This window comes from Oryzias latipes, chromosome 23 (assembly GCF_053564925.1).
Source record: "Oryzias latipes strain Hd-rR chromosome 23, Olatipes_Hd-rR_3.1".
In the NCBI taxonomy this organism is placed as follows: domain Eukaryota; kingdom Metazoa; phylum Chordata; class Actinopteri; order Beloniformes; family Adrianichthyidae; genus Oryzias; species Oryzias latipes.
In genome coordinates, this window is record NC_136259.1 from 16723122 (window position 1) to 16739266 (window position 16145).

The 16145-nt window shown below is 35.5% G+C and overlaps 1 protein-coding gene and 1 long non-coding RNA gene across 11 annotated transcripts in view; one reads left to right on the plus strand and one right to left on the minus strand.

The window, feature by feature from the left end:
• Positions 1 to 796: 796 nt before the first annotated feature.
• Positions 797 to 16145, minus strand: part of LOC101162567 (ninjurin-2) — a 55722-nt gene continuing 40373 nt past the window's right edge. For 2 of the 10 annotated variants that reach the window (XR_911109.2, XR_911108.4), the window contains 5 exons: positions 6543 to 6679; positions 6086 to 6165; positions 5684 to 5856; positions 4780 to 4970; positions 2717 to 2872 (listed from right to left, as the gene is read on the minus strand). Coding sequence is in view for 7 of the 10 variants with exons in the window: in XM_011491100.4 (XP_011489402.1) it covers positions 4801 to 4970; positions 6086 to 6165; positions 6543 to 6679 (387 nt within the window). In the remaining 3 variants the exon portion in view is untranslated. Of the gene's footprint in view, positions 2873 to 4779; positions 4971 to 5683; positions 5857 to 6085; positions 6166 to 6542; positions 6680 to 16145 lie in introns of all 10 variants that reach the window. The other 8 variants (XM_011491102.3, XM_011491103.4, XM_011491100.4 and 5 more) reach the window with 7 other exon arrangements.
• Positions 7917 to 10585, plus strand: LOC110017632 (uncharacterized). Its single transcript, XR_013653822.1, has 3 exons — positions 7917 to 7998; positions 8072 to 8160; positions 10391 to 10585. It is a non-coding gene; the product is annotated as an uncharacterized LOC110017632 (long non-coding RNA).

The following is a 16145-nucleotide window of genomic DNA, read 5'->3' on the forward strand; positions in this document are numbered from 1 at the left end:
TGGTATGACATGGTCTGTCAACAAATTACAATATGAACAATAAAAGTGTAAATGTGAATCTTGTCCAATCTCTTGCAAACAAACAAAAAGGATGTAACTTACATTTTACAATAATTGTCATCCAAACTTTAGCCATAGTTTAAATCAGAACCTCCCTCTAAAGTACACAGTTATATTAACAACATGACTAAGTCATTTGACTGTCTTGTTCGTAGACAATGACACAAGGACTTGACATTCTGATGGCACTGACATGTTCAATGACATAAAGACTTAGTTTTGAGAGATGAACTAAAGATTTTGAGCAAGTTACAGGCTTTTGCAAGAAATCCAAAGGGTTTTGCTGTTTGTACAAATGGTTTTGAGAAATGCACACACGTATTTGCAAACTTCAATTCTGATCTGAGAATTGGACTACAGTGACTGAGAAAAACTGTAATAACTTCATAAGAAACAACAACATTAACAGTACTTTGGCAAAACAGAAGAGAAGAAGGAAGTTTAATGTTACCTTTTCATTGTGTTCACCAAACATAAATGAAAACAGGTTTTGCTTCAGCCTTTTCTTGAAATGAGAGCTCCTCCCATTGAATTGTCAGTACAGCTTATCTGTACTAAAAAATGTGGTGCATAAAATGTGGACAACATTTTTTATATGCTTAAATTCTTTTGGCATAAACTTCCCTTTACCTAAAAATAGCTTGGAAGCTTATAAATAAGAAAAAAAGGATTTTGACTATTTTGTTAAAGAGAAGCATAAGTAATATCTCAAGCAATAGCAAAGGAGAAATATAACCCAAGTTAAAAAAAAAATCTTTTATTTAGCTTGTACAACCTTTTTTTATTTTGTTTTACATACATTAAAAAAATGAATGAAAATTTTCCAAAATCTTTTTGAAGCTAAAACTGTAATTTATTGAATTTTCAGTGGGATTTGTGACAGTCAAAACTGGTTTAATGACTTTTGACAAAGCATACACAGATTTTTTAAACAGTAAAGAAAAAAGTTCTAACTGCATCTGCATAAAATATGACCTAAAGCTTAAAAAATAAAGCTTTTTTTTAAGAACTTTTCAAGCATGCCCTGACTTCATTATGTTATCCTATCACCTGAAAGTCATCTAGAAAGGGATGGTCCTAAACATGCTCTTTGTTTTTACTGAGTTATTTATTATTAATTCCTAATTAGTTTTACAAGCAAATTTTCTCTGTCTTGACCAATGTTGAGTTTGCTACCATGTCTGTTCAGCCTTATAGCAACCATTCCAGTAGTTTTGATCATCGCCTGCTTTCTGTTCTTTCAATTCTGCAATGTCTAAACTGTGTTTTTTTGCTCCATAACAGATGTTATGGAGCAAAAAAGATTCTGATTCTGATCAAGAATCTCCATCTTCATAATGTTCTTTTGCTTTTGCAATAACTGACTATTTCTAATAACTATTTCTTTTGTCTTATCTGCAGTTGTCACCGTACTAGATACAAGACTTTTTGATTTTGCACCGGAAACAGCAGATGGTGCAGTGAAATGGACTTGTCAGATAGAAACTGACGAAAATGTAACTGCTCCGGCTTCTGATAAAACATAAGTTTCGTTTCAGTTCATACTTTTGTTTCTCAGGAAATACAGCTCCCATTCACCCCACCTTTTTTGTAAAATGAGAATACAATCAAGCCTGACAACATTTTTTCATTCCAGCTTTCTTTCAAAAAATTAGGAGTTGGCACCAAAGACTTAATGGATCTCATGATCATAACAAAGCATTTTTTTTTAAGTTTTTAACAGAGGAAACCGTTACCTTTAAAAAGAGACAATTGTACTATAGTTGAGTCAATAAAGTTATTAAATCTTAGTCTAAATATGTACGAAAAAAATAAGAGAACAAACAATTTATACTTTGTCAGGGTAAAATTTGGGTGGCTAAAACATACTTTAGAGCATATTCAAGTCCAGGTTAACAGAAATAGGATCTGTTAAAGTCACAGAAGTAAGTGAAAGAATGACACGTTACATGTTGTGCGCCAACTTGTAATCAATGAATGCGCATCATGAGCCATGGGAAGTATCCCGTCCTCTGCATTCCAAAAGTACTGATGAAGCAGTTGAGGACGGTGGTGATGAAGACGATGATCGTCGTTACATTGTTAAGGTAGTCCAAACGCCTTTGAAGAGTGGAGTTGTTTAGGTCCCGACGCCCTGTGTTCCACATAAATATGTACCACAGAGAGAAAAAAAAGGGGGTTCAGACTATGCAAAGGTACGGGTTTAACCTAAATAAGCTTTTCTTAAGAAACATAATCATAAAAAAATGTATTTTTTTCCTTCTCACATTTGCTCTTTTTGAGCTTCCAAAATGAGAACCAACAAAAATTAGAGTTGAATATTTTGTCTGGCAATGACCTCCAAATCTTTAAATAACTTTAAATCTGTAAACACACCAAAATGTGTTCAAAAATAAAGTGTATAAAATTCCTAAACCCCATAAATTCATGAAACATTTGCAGAAGCACATACCATAAAGAAAATACTGTGTTTTTTAATAACAGAGGGTTAAATTTATTTTTTAGTAGGATTATTGTTTCACAATTTGCAATTTTCTTCAGCATAAAACCCAAAATAATGTATAAATATGAATTGTACGTATTGTAGCGGCCTAATTGAACCCGTGCAGGTAGTGTGCAGGAGTGTAATTTGGGTCTTGAAGGTGTCAGAAGTGGAGTCGTGCCAGCAGCCATCGGAAGAAGCCGGTCCTCTTGGATCCGAAGAAGCTGACAAAGAAGTTGATCACTGTGGTGACAAAGATGACGCCCGTGGTGACGTTGTTCAGGTAGTCGAGTCGCTTCTGATTGGACACCACGTTCAGGTCCCTGCGAGCTACAGCACAAACACACACAGGCACACAGGCAGACGCACTCAGATTCAAATGTTTTCAACACACACACTATTTTGTTTAAATTCATCTCAAAAATACATAACACACTTCTGCAAGACAATTAAATCCACCTGACTTATCTGTTTTATGTTTATATTGTGGTTTTACTTCATTACTGAACAGGAAACTTAAGCTTTTTGGTTGATAAACGTCAACGCTGTTTTAAATTGAAAAACTTTTAAATTAAATGATCAGTAGATATTCACAATCTTGCTGCAATCATAAAGTTCAACATTTGAGCCACAAAAGGAGCTTGATGTGAGATCACCATGAACGTCACCTGGTCTTCACACAATGCTAGTTTTATTTCTGAATTTAAAACTGTGTGACGTTAAAAGTTTTAAATGAAAGAATACCAACCGTCCTGTTTATAATGGCAATTCTTGTCAAACTGACTTGTTCAAGAAAATTATAAATATTAATACAGTATACTCATACTGTATCTATAATTGGGTTTTTAAATTTGAATTTTAAACAGTTTAAGAGTGTCTCAGCCAGCTGTGGCTCGCACTCTAAAAAATGGCAGCAAATACAGTAGATCTGGCAAATAAAAGAAAAAAAAAGTAATTTTTATTTTGATGCTTCTTTTTGAGGGTTTTTACAAAAACAGCAAAGAATTGAGGAATCCATGTAGCTGATTTGAGCCCTTTTAATATCTAGTTTTGGACAAATTATAGGGAATTATTGTTACTCAAGGAATGCAAACAAAAATATTTTTAAAAAGCTTTAATGTTAGGGGTGTGATGATTCATTATAGCAACAATTTGATTCATATCATAATTTGTGGTTGCTGATATCTTTTATAGTCGATATTGGTTCATTTTGAACAATCCCATTCACGGACCTAAAATCAATCCAGGACATCTTCAGCCAAAAACTCAACCAGTGTGACTCAGACATGAATACATGGGTACTGAACAGTGCAGGTGAAGTTTTCCACATTCCTTGTATTTCTTGCAACATAATCAAGTTTAAATCAAATACAGGTACAAACAAACAAGAACTAATGGTAAATCCATTCACATTTTAGTTTCTTAAAGTTCAGCCCACTGTGGTTTTTCCACAAATTTAACATTATTAAAACATTCTACCACAAAGTATAGTCACATGTCTTTTCAAAATTTAAAGTTTTTCCACACATTGGACTGGAATGATGGCTGGATGCTTTTTTGCTGACATCACATGTGTGTTGTACGCTGTGATGATTGATTTTACATTGTAGTAAAATAAACCCTCAATCCCAATGGTATTTTCCAATATCGATATAATCGATTTATTTCATTATGACACAATTTTTTAGAAAAATGGTATGGGTCATTTGGATTAACAACTTGCCCCAGAAAATCTAGTTGGATCGTAGGAATATAAATCGATTCATCGATTAAGTTAATTAATCGTTACACCCCTAATTATTGCAAATGAGAAAGTTACAAAAGAAATATTGCTTCAAATATAGATTCTGCATAATAAAAACTATGTTCAAGAACAGAGTAGCAGAAAAATCAAGAATTAAAGAACAAGTGCAAATCATTGTTTTACCTCAGAATTGCAAATTATCTTGGAAAAAAACAAATTGCAAATTTATTCTTTAGTTCAGACACCTGCTGGATTTTTGAGATATAGGTTTTCTGATTTGCTTCCAATGAATCAAGATTTTCATTATTGATACAAAAACAAAAGAGAAAGTAAGACCATAGATCCTAAATTTTCAGTCCCCAGGTGCTGCAACCGCCCCAAAAAATGTAAATGGTTCCATCTAGTGATGACAACAAGAATTACACCATTCCATAAAAGTGGGAAAAGAATTCCCTTTTTCTGGAAGTATTTATGAACATTAAGTGTGACATACTGTGCATCAGCTCTTTGTGTCTCATAGAATGAAGCGCTGAAGCAGCCATCGCAGGAAGCAGCTGCGCTGTGTGCCGAAGGCAGCTTTGATGATGTTTACAAGGAGAGTGAGGAAGACGATGCCGGTGATGACATTGTTCAAGAAGTCTAACCATCTTCGACAAGAAGGAAGGCGGGTCAGCTCAACACGAGCTGTTTTTGCACACACATTCACACATGCACACATGCACACATTCACACAACACAAACAGAAAACAGAGACATGCACCCATCCTGTTGTTTTTGTTGGTTCATTTCATTTCATTTTTTTTTTTTTTTTTGTAAAACACACACTCAAATCAGAGTGGTTTATTAGTAAGTGAATAGGGCAAAAGGTTACACCATTGACTGTATATGAGAAATGGACTGAGTGACCTCCCCCCCTGGCGTTCCAAACAGAAAATACCTGCAGGTTCCAAGAAACAGCTGTTACTCTGTCATTCTATTGGTCAGAATAACCATTCTTGCTCTGATACAATTTTTTAACATGTTCTTGCTAATCCAGGTATTTTTCTTTAGTGCAAGTTATTCAAATTATAAACTGGCCAATCAGATGGCTCAAAAAAAGTGTGTGATCTCACCTTTGAAACATCTGATAGGGGTGTGGACTAGGGGGTGTGGGCTTCCATCAAGCTCACTCCTGATTGGCAAGAGTGGTTGCCATAGAAATGCTGACTGATTCTGACCCATCACTTCTCACTGACATTGTTTGGCTCCAACGTGATGGCCTCTATTTAGCGAAAATGAATGGCGACTTAATTGACTTGGTTGGAGCTGTGGGTGACATCACACTCACTCAGTCCAGTTCTCCTATACGGTCAGTGGGTTACACCAATCTGTGTTTTATGTGTGTCATGGAAGATGACCTAAAAACTGTGAGGGTTTCAGAAGTGCATTCTGGGAAATAGGCCGGTTCGTTCCATGCCCATCACGGAGATGAAGAAGTTGGTGACAGAGATGAGGAAGATGATGACGGTTGTGATGTTGTTCAAACTGTCTAGTCGTTTCTGGTTGGCTTCTACGTTGATGTCTCGCCGGGCTGCAACACACATTTACAAACACGTTCCAACAATAACCACAAAACATTCAAAGAGTTTGTTCTCTTCTCAATATCGCCTCTTTTTCTCATGTTGCAGAAAAATCACATTTTCTGCTCACACTAACCATTATTAATAGGTGCATTAGTATGTTAATGTAAATTAGTCAACAGAAAAAAAAAATGAGTCACATAAAGCAGCTGTTTGTTTAGGTATTTTCCTAAAACTCACCAATTATGATAATCAGCACTCCAGCCACAATCTGAAGGGCCAGGGAGAAGGAAATGAGTGTCAGGACCGCAGCATAGTACCTGAGAATTAAAGAAAAAAAGCATGAAGTTAGGCTTTATATCATCTGTTGAACCAAAAAAAAAAGAAAGATTTGCAAACTGTGTCAAGAACAATATGCAAAAGAGCAAATATGTTTATTTATTTTTAGGAGTAACAATTGAACTATTTACTGGGGTATTTGAATGTATTTTCCTTTCAATTTTCATTACTAGTTATCCTATGTTTAATTTATCTTTGTATAGAGTCAAATTTCTGTTGTTTGTCTTGTTTTGTTATTGTATAATTTCTGCTTTGATTGCTTCAAATAAACCATGTCCAATGCAATTCAATTAATGATTTTTTACATATACCTTTAGAGGTTCCCCTCTAAAGATTTATTTTGTAAACTCTGCCTTACCTGTATCCAGCCCCCTGCTCAATGACAGTCTTCATGTGTGTGATGTTTGCCAGGAAGAGAGCAATGTCCAACATGCCTTCAGCTGCTGTCTTCTTGGTGGCATAAAGGTTCATGTTCAAGCTAGCGGCTGAACCTCCCTGAAAATGCATGAAAAAACGGCTTGTTTGTAGAATTTCTTTCATTAAAAAAGGATGATGTAAAATTAAAAAGCATTTAGGACTAGTAAGATTGCCACCTTATCGGCTTGAGGGGGAGGTTGAGGGTTTGGTGCAAACTGAGGCAAACACCCCTCGTTGGGACTCCCAATTGCATTGCATTTCTCATCAACATTTTTACTTATTACTCATTCCTCATGTCATTTTTGGGATAGAATAGTTAGACACTTTAGTTAGAGAGTATATAACCAATGAAAAAAAATACAAAGAAATGTAAACTAAGATGATCCATCATAGATATAAATTTTGAAAGTCAATAAAAAGCTTAAACAGATGAACAAATCTTAAACAGAAGTACTAAAACATCTTTAATATCAATAAATACAGCACAAAGAATTTGTAAAATCATAACATTTTAGGAGCAGAGTAACCCAAAGAGGGCAGCAAAGACTAATAACTACAGAAGAGAAAAGAGAAAAATACAACCAGCCTGACTTGTTAATGGACTATCATAAATACTACAACGTATACCAATTTTCATTGAAATAATATGTAGTTTTAAAGAGTTGTGTGTAAAGTGATATGTAAAAAAGTGTAAATGAGGTTGTGTGAGTTTTGCGTATGTGAATATGTGTATGTGAGGAGGAGGGTGGGGTTTGTCAAGAAACAGAAAGACACCAAAGAATATTGCATGCAGATTTAATTTGTGACTCATGGTGCATCCCTTTGTGTAACCATTATTTGACAAAGCAGGAACATCAGATTGCATACGAGTATTGCTGTATTTCAGAATGAGCTGTAAAACGATTTGGAAAAAATATAGCGCCAAGTATAAAAAGACATGACAACATTTGATGAATAACCCAAATTAATTATACCAAATCTTTTAAGACCAAGGGCACAAAATCTGGCACACGTCTGGACTCTATTATAGGTTCTATTCTTCTTCAACTTCAACAGTGTTTTTTTGACATTATTATTATTAGGAGGTGCATATCAAATCATCAATTGCTTACTGACACCTTCATTATGTTGTTACATCACTACATTGTCCACAAACATATTAATCAGTTTTTCTTTTGGTATAAATCCATTGACATTTCAGCTGCATCGTTTCAATTTTTTCAACACAGTTAGTAGTCTAATCAAAGACGCGTGACACATGCACACATTGCGACACTGTACAGGATGTAAACACAGTATTTTTGCCAACTTGGATCATGTGCTTCGCTATCTTCCTCATGCTCTTACGGTGGTTGCACCTCACCAAATACTACTCCCTTCCTGCCAGTGGAAGCACAGTTAAGTCTGCTCTTATATGTTTTGCTGGGTGAACTCGTAACAAAGTGGTTCCTTTTTCATATTTGTTTTTAGTGACTGTTTTGCGATTGTTGAAACAAAGATGTGGAGTGGTTGCTACAAAGACAAAAATGAGCAAAAACATGCCGTGTGTTTGAACAGAGGTAAGCTGACTACTTGGAATAATCTAAGATAAAAATACAGAGTTCTGTAGATGTTTCTCTAAAGTGCTGGTGCTTGCTTGGAGATTGTGCTTCTGACAGTTTTATGCTGGAAATCTTGATTTCATCCTCCCTACAGCTTACATTACAGCTCAGTTTGATCCAGCCCGGGTAATTCTCCAAGAAATCATTCAACAGTTCCAAGAAGTGAAGTACTATCAAAACACTATGAACACATGGAGCATGTCCTTTTGTGTGTTGTTTTCCAAAAAGAGGCAGGAAAAAGCCAAGACGTAAAAAAAAAAAAAAAAAGGAGTGTGAAAAGAGGTGGAGAGACAGAGGGCACAGTAAGGATACCCTTTTAAAAGAAAAGAGTCAACATTATAAGTGGAAAAAAATGGAGAAGGGGTTAGTTTTGTGAACAGGCATGTGTCCATTTCTTCCTCCTTTGGGAATATGTGGTCACACTTTATCAACATCAGCCTTGGGCATGAAGCCAAACGCACACATACACAAACACACCTACGCACACACCCACACACACACACACTCCACAACCAAAACACTGGAGTGAGCTGCAGTTTTGTAGGCCATGTGTGTTCATTTAGTGCCTTTCTAAAGGTCCTGACTGTGCTTTTCATGAATAAATCTGCACTTATCTTGTTTTATATAAATATCCGCATAAACTTGATATTTAATCTTTTGCTTAAAGACAGACAGAAAACACATGTCTATTACTCTGGTAAGATTCCATGGAAGTTGAGGATTAGAGGATAGAACTTCAGGATTTATAGTAGGTTTCAATACATTTGACCTGATTCTTGTGAAATCGAGAACATTGGCCTTTAGTCTTGGTAAAACTAAAAGGTCAAGCTTTTTTTTGTTTTCGTTTTTGGAAAAAAATATCTCGGTAATCGTGCAACAACAATTCTTTTGAGCTGCGTGAGACAACTTTAGTCCTGTCGGAGTGTAACCTAGGTGTCTGATCAGACTCTGACTTAAACCTGTTTTTTGTTTAATTTTGCTGTGAGATCAGGAAACAACCTTTCCTTCTAATACCGTTAGAGAACAAATTATGAAATCCACAAAAACTGCTATTATTGAAGTAAAAAAAAACTTGAAAAACTGAAAAGAAAAATGAATGTCTTGGCAAAACTGTAATACTTTTTTTTTAACTAAGTTAAAAGAAAACATGAAACAGCTGTCATGCAGATCATATTTACAGGTTTTTCTTGTTAGCTTTTTGCCTTAATGTTAACCCTTAAAACCAAAACATTGTTCAAAAAATGTTTTATTCTTAACACATAAAAACCCAGAAACATTAAAAAATGACCAAATAGAAGTGGTGAAAAATTAAAATCATTGTCTTGAAAATATTAAGTTATAGAATTAACAAATCTGTTTTGATGCTAAAAAACTTTGATGCTAAAAAACTTCAATCTGAACAAGAAAACCCTATGAACTATAATAAAATAAACATAACCAAAAACGCCAGATTCCTGTAATCAGTGTTTTGAAATGACCAGATGCAGAGGAAGTAATTGTGTTTATGTCTGTTACAAGTAAAAAAAATGCATGAAAAAAAAGTAAGAGTAAGTGTCAAGTGCCATGAATTTTCTCGATGTAATGACAAATATTATTCTAAAAGTAATTCATTCACATTTTATTTCATGACATTAACTGAAACAACAAGTCAGATTCCAAGTTTTCAACATGTACAGTATTTTTCTTTTGACAAAGAGCTGAGTGCAGACTGCTTCATGACACACAGAGGTCAACTTTCTCCATGGTGTTCATGCAGCATTTTTTTTTTCCTGGAAACCCAAAGTCCTGGTAAAATTCATTCCTAAAATTCACTCGTCCCCAGCTGTTGGCCACATCTCAGAAAGTACACAACTCCTAACTAAACAATGTGACTCCATATGCACACAGAGGCTCACACATAATGTGAGCTCACTCAAGTTTGGCGCATGCAAAAATACTTTAAACAGATGCAATGACATGCACACATAGGAGACCACATGGGAAGCCCCACTCATTGATATGACAGGAAGTGCTCCTCCCCTGGATTCCAATTGGTTAAAGTGATAGCCAATGAGAAGGGAAGTTGGAATAGGAGTGGAGTTTTTCTTTTTTTTTTTTCTTCTGTATCTTATTTTACAGTCTATCTCACTGCATGGCAATTTGATGTTATGTTTTTTTAAAATATATATTCCTTCTGCATTTTTTTCAGACCCTCTTTTTTGCCAAGAGGCGTAATCTTTCTCGTTGGATTTTTTTTATGTAACAGCCATTAAACCTGAGGCAGTGGGATGAAAATGGAAAAGCAGATGACATGAAGGAGGCAGTGACACAAAGAGATAGAGGCAGAGAGGCCATGACCAACACATGGTTTTGTTTTCTGTGTAATAAAAGCAATGAATGTTTCTTTTTTGGTTCCACTTGAATAAATGTGAGAGTGCATGCACAAAAAACATAACAAATTCATTATCCCAGTAACACCCATTGGTTTGTTTTCAGTGCCAAGGGAAAAATAAAAAAGACAGTTATTTGTTTTTGACAATTCTTTTTTAAGAAAGCTTCACTCACATAAAGTTATAATTGAATATTTGGATGAAATGACACTTTATAGAATTATTTAATTATGTTTATTTATATTATATTAAACTAACACATGCTCCTGTTTTATTTCTGGCCAATAAGATGCTGTCTTTATCAATTTTCAAATTCCTGAAAGAAAAAACAAAGTGAGCTTTGAAAATAGTAAATGTTAGCGAAACATCAATTTTTTAACATAAATGTTGTACCATAAGGCTACTCTGAATCTTCTTTCTATTTGAAAATAGCAAAAAAAAAAAAAAAAAAAAAAAAACAAGGTGCATATTAGAAAATGTTCCGTCCTACATCTTGTTTGCACATGATGATGGGCGTATGAACTGAAGAAGCAGCTGTCTTGTATCTGATCACAGCATCAGGTTTAACCTGTCTCATTTGGCTCTGTTCCATAAGCTGTACAGCTGAAAACAAACACTTGAGAAAAAAGAAAAACCACTAACAGCAGTTTAATTTGACAAAGAATCCTTAGAGGCTATCATTGATGACAAACTACTTACAGTAACAGCATTAATCTTTTCCTGAGGTGTCCCCCAAGGGCTTGTTCTTGGACCACAATTATTTTCATTATGTCTCTTTTGATGTCTGTCTTTAAGGGTTTCTTATTTTTCTTTTTTTCATTATTTAATACTGATGTTTTTTTTCATCTCCTAACAGAGATATATTCAATCACGATTAAGGACAAAATAGTTGGGTGTAGTTTCTCAGCTAGGTTCCAAAAAACAAAAAAGAGAGCAAAGACGGCTTCTGAAAAATCCAAGATTTTTAATTTCTGTCTCTATGTTTGTGTTTGACATATTTTTCCTTAAAGGGCTTCAAGTGTAATATTGTAAGAAATATCAGAAGTCTTATTTTGGTTTTCTGTAAAATAGAATCCTGAGAATGCCAGACAAGAAACAGTCCTCATACTTTTTTTTCAATAAACATAAATTATGATGAAGGAGAGGAACTAACCACATCCTGTGGTTTCTAGGTTTGGAGTCTATTTTTACTGCAAAAAAACGTATATTTTATCGTAATTCTGCAACCTAACAGTTTTTACGACTTACAACTTTCTTGGGTCTCATGCGGGAAATGTAAAAACATGAAGACTCTTGAAAGGAATGCTTTGCTTATGCTGCTGATGTCTTTGTTCCTTTTATTTTCCCCCTAATAAGAAGGCATCTTAGACTGAATATTGTTTCAGTGAAAAGTGTAAAAAAAAAGTATACTCTCACCCTGAAACGCTTAATCTAAGTGTGAACCAGTCTACAAATTTGCTGGCTATTGCTTATTTTTTTACTTGGTTATTCCTATTCATGGTCATGGGTATGGTGGAGCCAATCTGGCAACTGTCAGGCGAAGGCAAGGTACGTCCTGGGCAGTTTGCCAGCACATTGCATGGACTGCATGGGCCAGTTATGATATGCAAAAACCAGGGACACCACAAACATAGCTAAAACTCTTACCAAAAGAGTCATGGGAAGAAAATACTGCTGCATTGCTGCTGGTAACCTGTTTTTTATTTTTATTTGGATCCACAGCAATCAAAGTTCAAAGCAAACACAATGCAGTTGAAGAAAACCTCACAAAATTATAACTCTGAGCAAAGCAGCAGCTTAAAGACATCTGGTGGTCATAGGAAATGTCAGTGTTATCACTACTTAAAAAAAGGATAAAAACAGCCACATTTGCAAAGTTTTTTTCATCTCTTTACACCACACACACTCCCTAACAAAAATTAGTTTGATTGTGAACGATATTTAACATTAAAACACTGTTTCTATCTAAAACAAAACAATTTGGACCCTATATACCTATATACCTTCCTTAAAAAACCTCATTACTTGGTTCATGTTTTGTATTAAAAACAATTGCAACGTCCATCATTTTTTATGTAGTGATCAATAAAAATATGTTAACAAACGTTCCAACAGAACATAATGTATGCAGCACTAAAAGCACTAAAAGCATTCATGTATAGTCTTTAGATGTAAATATCTAAAAATGTATTTTAAACATAGAGATATTCTTTTGTTATATTGGACAATATATATCTTATCCTTATCTTGCAAACTATGGAGGGGGGGGGTTTGAAAAAATAAAAATAAAAAACTGGCCATGTTGTGTTACAAATATGAAACTATGTCTTTGTTTCATTGTATTTCATGTATGTAACAATTCTCTTTTTGTTTGCAATAAGAAAAAATTGAAAAAAAAAGCATTTTAATAAACACTAAAAGTTCATGTGTTCAGATGAACAAAACTAGAAAAGCTGCATTTCTTGCAAAAAAAAAACAACCTTTTGGCAGAATTTGTTTTTGCAAATTTTCAAAAATTTATGGTGAGAATAACTTATCTCTTGGTTTTTTTTTATTTTCACCCAAATGTATCATAATTTTTACTATCTATATCACATAAAAAATGATAGTGTAAAGTTATTTTGTGGATTTCCTTAAAGGGTTCAAAAAATGCTTAAAAAAAAGTTAGATAAATGTTTACAGGGTGTCAGACGCCTTAAAAACGTTTGTGCCGGTTTATTTGGGTGACTCCGGTCAGGACGTGAATGTTTCATGTCAAGATCCCGTCTATACACGTGTGTTCCGCAGGTCTGTAGACACGTCAATGTACAGACCAATACTCAGAAGGAAAAACAAACAGAGGATAAAGATTCCTGTGCTCCCTGGCAAACTTTGACACTGAAAAACACAAGAAGGAGGCTGTTACCCACAAACATGCACACACTCACAAACTCACACACAAGGAGCACATTACTGACTTTAAAGCAACTGACCCTTAACCTTCAGTCAAAATCACTCCTTTGACTTGCCATAAATAGGCAAAAGTTCTCACATTATTAAAAAAAATAAAACAGTGTTATTTATGTCTTTTATTTTTACTACTGAACTGAATAAGTGCAATTAAAAAAAACACTTTCCATGTGTTGGCTTATGTTTAGTTTTTTTAAATAAACGACTCTTAAAACGCAGGCCTGTGCTACAGCTGCACCCACTTGTCATGACAATAAAACCTTTCTTTCTTCTACCAACCATCAGATTCACTTTTTGAGTAGGATCAACAGGCATGTCAAAACACATTTTAAAGTTTTATAAATGATTGTATATATATATATATATATATATATATATATATATATATATATGTATATACACACACAATCGTATATCAAACCTTTGTTGCCTGTTGCCTTCAGAACTGCCTTAATCCTTGGTGGCATTGATTCCATAAGGTACTGGAAACATTCCTCAGAGACTTTGTTCCATATTGACAAGATCTGGTGACTGAGGAGGCCATTTGAGGACAGTGAACTCATCGTCATGTTCAAGAAACCAGTTTGTGATGATTCCAGCTCCACGACATGGCACATTATCCTACTGGAAGTAGCCATCAGAAGATGGTACACTGGGGTCATAAAAGGATGGACATGGTCAGCAACAATACTCAGGTAGGCTGTGGTGTTGGACTGGTTTCTAAGACTGGCCAATGTTTTTCCAATCTTCTATTGTCCAGTTTTGGTGAGCCTGTGTGAATTGTAGCCTCAGTGTCCTGTTCTTAGTGGCCCCGGGTATGGTCTTGTGGTGTAGCTCATCTGTCTCAGGGTTGGATGTGTTGTGTGTTCACAGATGCTCCACTTTCTTCTCCATTCTGATGCTCAGTTTGAACTACAACAGATCATCTTGACTATGTCTACATACCTAAATGCACTGAATATGCATTTTGAATGTGAATGGCTGATTATAAATTGGTGTTAACGAGTAGTTGGACAGATGTATTTATTTTCATTTCCGTGTATAACAAAATAAAAAACGCCCCTCTCACCCTTCAGAGGGTGGTTTCTCACCCAAGCTCGGGTCCTCTACCAGAGGCCTGGGAGCTTGAGGGTCCTGCAGTATCTTAGCTGTTCCTAGCACTGCGATTTTCTGAAATGAGAGGTCTGAGGTATATATTATATATATTATATTTGAAATGTTCATATTTATTACTTAAAGATACAGACCTGTGTGTGTGTACGATTACAACATGATAAAAAGTTCCTATGTCGTTTTTCCTTCAACAGCTTGTTGAATTTGACTCTTATGTTGCCATGTCAACAACGTTTTGTGTGCATTCTGTTCAAAGTTCTTTTTGTGTGACTGACCTCAGGCCATTAGAGAAAAATTAAGGCCCAGTAGAAGCTACATCCACGGTTAGGAGTCTGAAGCTGAACGCTCACACCTTTCTGAAATTTAGGAGGAAGAAATGTCTGCTAGCAGAGCGGGGCGTTCAATGTTGTTGAACACGCATGTGCAGTGATGTAAATATGTCGCTCTGTATGTCAATCAAGAAACATATGTCACAGCAAGTTGGTTGACTGCAAAGTTTCTGAATATAGATTTTTGGGTTATTTATTTTTCCTGGCCCGCAATGTACTCTACGAACATTTTTTTTGCCTGTCACGTCAATTTTTATTCTATTTTTTAAATCAAAGATCTGCAGTGGTGTCAGGATGAGGGGTTCCTCTGGAGGGGACAGTGATGTGCTCTACAGAAGGACTGCTTTTGGTCAAAATACAGTTTTTGTAAAGTTTAGTAAACTTTGAAACTTTCTGAACCCCCTTAGCAAGCGTTGTGGACATTTGTTTTCACACCTTAACGTACAGATGAGTCTGCCTCGATCCTTATGTACCCTAAAGTGAGGACATAGGTTGTAAAACTACTTACTTACTCCATCTCCAACTTTGCGGACCAAAGACTTGAATGCAATGCTGCAGATTTGGTCTCAAAGGGCCTTTAATTTTAGCTCCAGTCGCTTCAAAGACCCAGTTTTCTGTGACTGGTAATCTTGTCAGTCAGAGATTAAATATTCTGAAGCAGCTTCTTTAAGTTCTACAGTGAAACATGCCAAAATAATCAAATTTTTCTAAGTATTGCATTAAAACAACGTGATTTAGAAACCGAGAGAGTAAAAACAAATTCCAAATACCGGTACTCAGTATGTGTGTTTGTGTTCCTGTTTTTCTCCGAATTAGCATGAGCGGGAAGAGGTGGTTAGAAATCCACAGGGAACGGGTGGGAGCATGATTTAAAAAAAAACACATCCCGTGCAGCACTCTAACACACATGATTGCACAGTGACACACAAACCACAGCCCCACCGCCAAAGTAAAGGGAAAAGTAGAATATTTAAACCATGACTGGACAGGAAAGCTTACTGAAGGCTGCTCGGCTGCATACCAAAGCAGCATAATCTAACTTTGACTCTCTCGGAATGAATTTGAGTGCCTGAGCCTCCATCTGTCATTCGGGAGCAGCGGAGAACGGGTGACAGTGATTGAATATCAGCTGACTGCATTCCTTACGTCAGCCGCATGGTGCAACAGAGACTCTAATTTCAGG